This window comes from Nannospalax galili, unplaced genomic scaffold (assembly GCF_000622305.1).
Source record: "Nannospalax galili isolate Female #2095 unplaced genomic scaffold, S.galili_v1.0 scaffold816, whole genome shotgun sequence".
In the NCBI taxonomy this organism is placed as follows: domain Eukaryota; kingdom Metazoa; phylum Chordata; class Mammalia; order Rodentia; family Spalacidae; genus Nannospalax; species Nannospalax galili.
The window spans coordinates 692,906-701,236 of NW_008338116.1; the positions used below are offsets into that span (position 1 = coordinate 692,906).

General features: G+C 38.5%; 1 protein-coding gene across 12 annotated transcripts in view; it reads left to right on the top strand.

The window, feature by feature from the left end:
• Positions 1-8,331, top strand: part of Ralgapa1 (Ral GTPase activating protein catalytic alpha subunit 1) — a 276,016-nt gene that overhangs the window by 231,132 nt on the left and 36,553 nt on the right. For all 12 annotated transcript variants that reach the window (XM_029563450.1, XM_029563452.1, XM_029563451.1 and 9 more), the window contains one exon: positions 833-960. In XM_029563450.1, the coding sequence (XP_029419310.1) occupies positions 833-960 (128 nt within the window). The remainder of the gene's footprint in view (positions 1-832; positions 961-8,331) is intronic.

Sequence of the window (8,331 nt, forward strand, 5' to 3'; positions counted from 1 at the left end):
TCATTGTGACAAAATACTCAGAAAAATGCTTTAAAGAAGGAAAGTTATGTTTTGGCTCATGGTTTCAATTCATGATCACTTGGTTCCACTTTTCTGGACCTGTGCTGAGAGAAGGCCGTGGTGGAGGAAAGTTTCTCACCCTCTGGCAGCCAGAAAGTGAAGACAAGAGGGACCAGAAACAAGGCGTATCTTTCAAGGGCATGCCCCAGTGACCTACTTCCTCTGACTAGGCCCTAGCTCATAGTTCTGCCACCTCCCAGTGATGCCATCAGGTTATGAATCCATCATAAAGTCATTTATTGATTAAGTCAGAGCTCTCATGATCCATTCACTTCCCCAAAGCCCCATCTCTGAACCTTGTACTGAGATTCAAACCTTCAGTATTAGTTTTGGTAAGACATTTCATATCCAAACTGTAATAATAGTGAAGCTGCTATATTTCACAAAAATGACCAACTAACTTCCTGCCTGTAAGAATGTATTTATTTTCCTGGACTTGGCAGAGGAAAAGGGATTTACTACCAGAGTTATTTGTATACAATTGAAACTACCAAAAATTGGAAAAATTCTGGCAGGGAACATAAATTATTTCATCAGTAACACAGAGCACATTGACCCTGGGCATTTTTGTTTGTCTATTTTCCTAGTATGAAAGATTCATCATGAAAGAATTGAATTTGAATAATATTTTCACTAAAAGAACAACTAAACAGAAAGCAAAACACTGTGCAAAGTGTCTTTATGGTTTTGTTTACAGCATTTCTTCAATTTGAGTGTAAAATTTATTTATTTATTTCCTTATTATTTATTTATGCTCTAATCTCCCTGTTAGGTTCCCTTCTTTGGTCCACTTTTTGATGGTGCTATCGTGAATGGAAAGGTTTTACCCATTATGGTTCGATCCACCGCAATAAATGCTAGCCGTGCTCTGAAGTCACTGATTCCATTGTATCAAAACTTGTATCCTTAACAGTATGGTTAGTACAATAATGTGTGTCTACTTTACAAAAAGGTAAATATTTCTTATATATTAAGAGTTTTGAGTTTCTTGTTGATAGTAGACAGTAGAGTACCTCCCTAGTGATTGAATAGTTGTGATATTTGAATGATGTGTTTTCTTGTATAGTTTTAATAAATACTAGTCTTTTGATTGATAAGATTTCCTTTATATACCAGACTGTACTACTCTGGAGGTAGAGAAGTAACCAAAATAGCCATTGCAAAGAATTCGGTCTGCTGGAAAAAACATACAAATGTTTTCATTACATGTGCTCTAAAAGAGGAGTGTGTGGGATGTATGTTATAAGGGGCCTGTCCCTCAGTTGAAAGGGATGTTGATACCCAGAAACACTTCTGAGAAAAATGAAGATCAAACCTGTCTTAAAGGATAAATAAATAATCGTATGGATGAGATAAAGAAGGAACAGAAGGAAGAACCTAGAGGCAGGATAGTATGAGAGGAGGTCTTAAGAACATAGCTTCTGGAGCCAGGCTGTCTGGATGCAGACACTAGCCTTCCCGAGCTGCGTAGCCTTCGGCATGTCATTTAACCTTTCTGAGCCTCAGTTTGCGTATCTATGAAATGAATATAATTGACAATAGCTATAACTACCTCATGATATTTTATGACTGATAATAATCCATTACGTGTAAAGCTCTTAAATCCCAACACTCACAGGACTGACACAGGAGGCTCAAGGTTACATCAAGAGTGTGTTACATAGCTAAACCCTATCAAAAGAAGAAAACTTAAAAAAATAGTAGTAATGCTTTAAAAGCAAGCATACAAACAAACCTTAACCAGGTATGGTGGTTCACACCTGTAATCTCAGCACTTGGGAGGTGGTAACAGAAGGATCAAGACTTCAGGGTCAGGTCTGGAGAGATGACTCAGTGGTTAAAAGCACTGGCTGCTCTTGCAGAGGACATAGGTTCAGTTCTCTGCACCCACATGGTAGCTAACAGCCATCTCTAACTCCAGTTCCAGGGGATCTGTCACCTTTCTCTGACCTCTGCAGGCAATAGATGACACAGGTGCAGGTAAAACACTCATAAACACAACATAAAAATTAAATAAATTTTTTAAAATGTTTTTAAAGTGATCAAGGTCATTCTCAGCCATGTAGCAAGTTCCAGAACACCCTGGGATGCGTGAGACCTTGCCTCAAAAAGAAAAAAAGAAAAAAAAAACTTAAAAGGAAGGCTTTTAAAAGTCATATGCTCTGTTCTACATGAAATGAATTTATCATCAAAATTTGGTACCCTGCCAAATTTGGTATACTGCTTCCTCCTCTCCTCCCACTCCTTTTTTGACAGAGTCTCATGCCTAGAACTTGGTAATATAGTTGTGGATGACTTTGAACTTGTGATCCTTCTGCCTCCCCTTCCTGAGTGCTGGGATTATAGGCATGTGCCACCACAACCTATTTTATACTAGGGATTGAACCCAGAATTTTGTGCATGCTAGGCAAGCAGTCTACCAAGAAAACTACATCTCCAGACTCATTTTATTTTGATGAAATCTACTGCATACTCTGATTTCCTGTGTAATTTTTTTAACTTATTTGTTACTGTTAATTATTATTGAAAGGGGTTTGTACCATGATATTCATGTAGTCAGAAAATAACTTTGTGGTTCCTTTCTTCCACCTTTACACGGGTTCCAGGGATCAAACTCAGATCATCAGGCTTACATGGCAAGCTCCTTTACCTACTAGACCATCTCAACAGCTCAGATTTCTTATATTCTGATCCTGGGAAATGGTATTACAGGTGATACATGGTATGTTACATTGACTAATCTTAATGATATATATCATTTATGTATCTTTTTTACTTGTGACATTTATATCTTCACTTTATTTTGGAAACTGAAAAAGGTTTGAAGTTATCATTTTAGTGAAAGAGCCCTATACTGTTAAAAATATAATTGGAGATATGCACTAAAAGATAAACCACATATAAAGAAATTTCAGTAAGCAAATTCAGTGAGTAATATAGACCTGGAGAAAATGAGTACACACTCTAAATCATTTGTCTTAGCTATGAATGGTCTTCATTGTTTTGAAAACTATATAGTCTGTTAATTATTTTGAAACATTAAGAAAGAGCTATTCAGGAAGACCATTGAGTGTTTCTGTAACCTCTAATGAGCTTACCCAGGAATTAGGCTCATCTGCACCACCTTTTAGGCCTGGAATCTTCAAAGTCACTTTACCCAGATGAGAAGATTCATTAAACCCATATTCAGTGTCTGCTTTTAAACTATGCAGACCAAATAAATGCCTTTTTAGGAATTTCATCTCTGCTCCTCAGATAAAATCTTTTTTCCTTCATACAAACAAATTTCCCTTTCCAACTCTTTATGAATCCTACACTTTAATAAGAGTCTTGTAGTATTAATCAGTTTCTGAGAATGCAGTTTTTGATTTGTCTCCTGCATATCTCAAGAAAGGTAGATCATCTTCCATAAATTATATAGATTAGGGGACTGAAGAGATGACTCAGTGGTCAGGAGTACTGACTGTTCTTTCAGAAGACCTGGGTTTGAATCCCAGGACCCACATGGTGGTTAACCATCTATATCTCAAGTTCCAGGGGATCCAACACCCTTTCTGTGCTCCTCAGAAATTGCACAACATGGGTTCACTTGCATACATGCATGTAATACACACATACACATAAAATAAAAATAAGGCAAAAAAGAATATAGATTATTACCCAAAATATAATTTCATTCATTATGTTAGCTTCATTGAAAATGCCTACTTTCTGGCCTTGATCCCTTTCACAGTTCACCTGATCCTTTTGCTCATCCTGAGGCTTATTATCCTCTTCCATTTTATTTAAGGCCAAATTGAAAGTGGAGCAAAGGGTTAGATGTGGAAGTGTTTGTGCTTTCCTGTGTGTGTGTGGCGGGGCGGGGGGATGCCTTAAATCTTTTGGGAAATAATGAGATATATTAGATTGTAATATAGAATTGTATTTGTCTCTTGTATCATAAAAAAGCAACCCAGGCCAGGCGTGGTGGTGCACGCCTGTAGTCCCAGCACTTGGGAGGCAGGGGCAGGTGGATCTCTGTGAGTTCAAGGCCAGCCCTGTCTACATAGTGAGTTCCAGGACAGCTGGGGCTACAGGGAGACCCTGCTTCAAAAAGACAGAAAAAAAAAGCAACCCAGTTTATTGAGCAAACACAATTTTTTGATCTGAGATACAAGCAGTTTTTCAAAAATTTTTCTTCCTTTTTATTTAAGTGTTTTGATGGTATGTCTATTGGTATGTGTGCAGTGCCAGTGAAAACCAGAAGGGGATGTCAGAGCTTCTCTGTAGGCACTGGGAATTAAACCTGGGTCCTCTAGAAGAACAGCAAATGCTCTTAGCCCCTGAGCCACCTCTGCAGCCCCTTAAAGATTTTTTTATTTTATGTATCTGAGTGTTTGCCTGCATGTGTGTATGTGTACTAGGTTTGTGCAGTGTCTACAGAAACCAGAAGAGGATGTTGAATCCCTGGAACTGAAGTTTCAGACAGTTGTAAGCCACCATGCAGGTCCTGGGAACTGAACCCCGGGTCCTCTGCAAGAGCAGCCAGTGCTCATAACCACTGAATCCCCTCTCCAGCTCATAAAAAATATTTAAGACACACATCTTAACCAAAAAGTTTTTAAATTGCAAAATCAGTGGTGTTGGGTAGATAGCATTTTCTTTCTCTCAAGTTCATATTCTAGTTCAAGATTTTCATGTTACACTAGAAATATGAAACCTGGATTTGTAATTAGAAAATAATGAATTTTAACTTGGGCTCTGCCTTGTGATCTCACTCAAGCCACAGAATTTTTTTTTTCTTCCAGTGCCTGGGAGAGTCACTCTACCACTAAGCCATAACCATACCCAAGTCATGGAACCTTTGAAACTCACTCTCTTTATATGTAAAAAGTTTCTAATGCCCATCTCAGAATTAATATGACTATTAAAGTAGATTTTATGCAATTATTAATCATAATATGTGTAAAGATTACAATCAGTATAAAACATCTCCACCTAACACCAAGGAATTGCCTAATTGGGTTTTTATGTTTAGCTGATTAGTTGCTTGAATTGGATTCTCAGGCCTACTTTGTGGTATTTTTTTAAATAAATAATTTGTTGAGAATTTCATACATGCATATAAGGTATTTTGATCAAATCCATACCCACTCCCTCCCCTCCAAATTCTCCCATATCTCCCCATCACTTTTTTCTAGTAACTTCATGTGCTCTTTCTTGTTCTTTGATTTTTTTCCCCCCTGGGCCTATTGGCTACTCTAACATTCCCCCCTCTGAAGAGGTAACCCTAAAATCTTCTAAGGATTAGATACAAGTTCCCAAATACTTTTGACATTTTTGGCCTTTGGAACAGAGTATGTTGCTAAGTGGCCAAAGGACATTTTGACTTTTAGCCAAGAAACTGGCTACTTTTCTTTGGAGTCTTTTTACCCTAACTGCCTACCCAATTCCTACCTCCTATTGTTATCATGCCATCCTCTGAAGGGGTTACTGAAATTGCCAATAGGGAATAGGGACTCCGACCACTCTGGCTTCTTCCATGCTGAACAGGGACGCAGGGTGAGGCAACTGGAATACCCCTTCAGTGGGTCTATCTAAAAGACTCCTAAATTGCATAACTCTTATCTATAGGGGGAAAAGAAAGTCTTTGACTGCTAAATAGGAGATGTGAAGGAGAAGTAAAGGCAAGAGTAATTAGCATTACAAGTTCTAGACAGGGAACTAGGAAAAAGTCAGAACAGGGCAATTTTCAAATGTTCGTATGTGAGTCCATTGGAATTTCTTGACACAGGCTTCCAAAAGCCTCCCTCTATTGGGTTCCCCCTCATTTTTCTTTTGTCTACCAAGGCTGGATTTGAGAGTGATTGATTAAGGATTTGCTTTCAGTATTTTAATAGCTGTTGGAGTGGTTAGAATCAGTGTCAGTTCCCTCTCAAAGGCTTTGAGAAAACTGAGCGGTTGCTGAGCTGTATGGATTATCCGAGGGTATACACACTGGATAGCCTTTACACAGCATGGGTCATGCCTTCTCTTCCTAGCCTTCACCAGATTGTATATATTAGCCCTCCCCAAATCCAGGAGGACATGGGGTATTAGGACCAAATTACAGGCAGTTGGCTGGGAAGAGTGGCTGGATAGTCTCGTGAGGGTCCAATGACCTTGCTTGGCCCTTCTTTAGTGGTGATGACGTTACTCTTTGGTTATACTTTCCTTTTGGGTGTTTAAGACCATACAGTTGGCCCAAATGAATCAATTTATTTTTACACTTAAGGTCATTTGAGGATCTGTTCCTCAGGGGTCACATGGGCTTAGGAGGTGCCCTTGGCTCCTTTCTTTTACCAGTTCCATCTATGTGAAGATAAGTCAAAGGTCCTGCTCGACGGTGTCTGGCTTCACTTGGAAGCATGAATAAGGTGTTTCCTTTGAGTTAACCCTCCTCATTGTAGTCCACCTTGTGGGGTCTCCATGTCCTCAGTGAAAAAGAGAACAGGTGACTCAACACAGTTACAGGACATTTTGAGAGATGTTCCATAGTCCTGTGGAACTTAGTCAACCATGAAGGGCAAGGGGCAAAAACTATCGTTTAAGTCCCTCTGACCACATTAGTATAGGCCTCAAAGTATGGCTATTAAACATCTGATAAGGTTAGTTCCACCAGTATGGCACTTTTAATTATCATATGCTGTGTACATAAGACTTGGGTAAAAAACCAAATATTCTCAGATAAACCTTGACTAGATAAATATTTTGTTCCTTAAACTAGTTGACTAAACTATGACCATAGAAAATTTAAAGTTATGTGTATATTATTTTTGTCTCGTCCTTTATATATCATAACAAACCTACACAGACCTTCATCTCTTGCTTAGGCTTTCTCATTTTTTCTATTTTGGAAAATATCTCCATTCCCATATCCTTTTTAAATCTTTTACAATCTTATTTTTAAATAATTACAAGACATAATAGCATTAACAAATGAATTTTTTATCTGTTGTGAGACTTCTTTTCCTGGGGATGCTAAGCAGGGCTTATTCCCTTTTTAGGTTCTAGTGTTAAGCCAATGTTTGATTAAAGTTTTACTGGGGAGCTAATGAATGTATTGAGCTTACTTACTGAGATAACTGAGGGGTTGCTGAGGTGTATGTATGACCTGCGGGTATGCACACTGGAAAACTTTTACCCAGCATGATTCATGCTTTCCTTTCCAAGCCTTCCCCAGATTTAGCCCTCCCCAAATCCAGGAGGCCATGTGTGATTAGGGTCAACTTACATACAGTTGGCTGGGAAGAGTGACTGGATAATCCGATGAGGGTCCAATGACCCTGCTTCCCCCTCCTTTAATGAATGAGCACAATCGTCAACAAGCCCAATTTTGACGATGTTTAGCAATCAGGCTCAGCTGAAGTCGTGATGATTGGTAGTTATTTCATGCAGAAGGAACTGCTGTATAGCATCATCTAAAAGGACCTAGAATTTAAAAGGATTTGATGCTAGGATCCACATATGAGGGAGAACATATGTCGTTTATTTTTGTGAGTCTGTGTTACTTAACTTAGTATAACAGTTTCTAGATCCATCCTGCAAATTTCATTATTTCATCTTTCTTTACGGCTGTTTTGTCAACCACTCGTCAGTTGAGGGTCACTTAGGTTGCTTCCATCTCTTAGCTACTGTGAAAAGAGCAGCAACAAACATGGTTGTACAAGTGTCTCTACAATAGGATGAGTCCTTTGGGTTATATGCTAAGGAGTGTTGTAACCAGGTCATGTGGTAGGTTCATTCTTAATTTAAGAGTTCTCCACACTGTTTTCCATGGGGGTTGTATGAGTTTGGAATCCCACCAGCAGTGAATGAACGTTCCCCTTTCTCCACATCCTCACCAGCGTTTGTTATCATTTGTTCTCTTGATCCTAGCCAATCTGATTGGGGTAAGGTGATACTTTAAAATGGTTTTAATTAGCATTTTTCTAATTACTAAGGATGTTGAACACTTTTTAAGATGTTTCTTAGCCATCTTTATTTCTTCCTTTGAGAACTCTCTGTTTAGATCTTTAGCCCATCTTTTAATTGGGTCATTTGGTTTCTCGATTCTTTGTTTTTTGAGTTCTTTATATTTCTGGGTGTTAAACCCATGTCAGATGTGTCACTGGTGAAGATTTTTTCCCATCATGTGGTTTTTCTCTTCACTTTTTTTTTATTGTTTCTTTTCCTGTACAGAAGCTTTTTAGTTTAATGAGGTCCCACTTATTGATTGCTGACCTTAATTCCTGAGCAACTTCTGTCCAATTT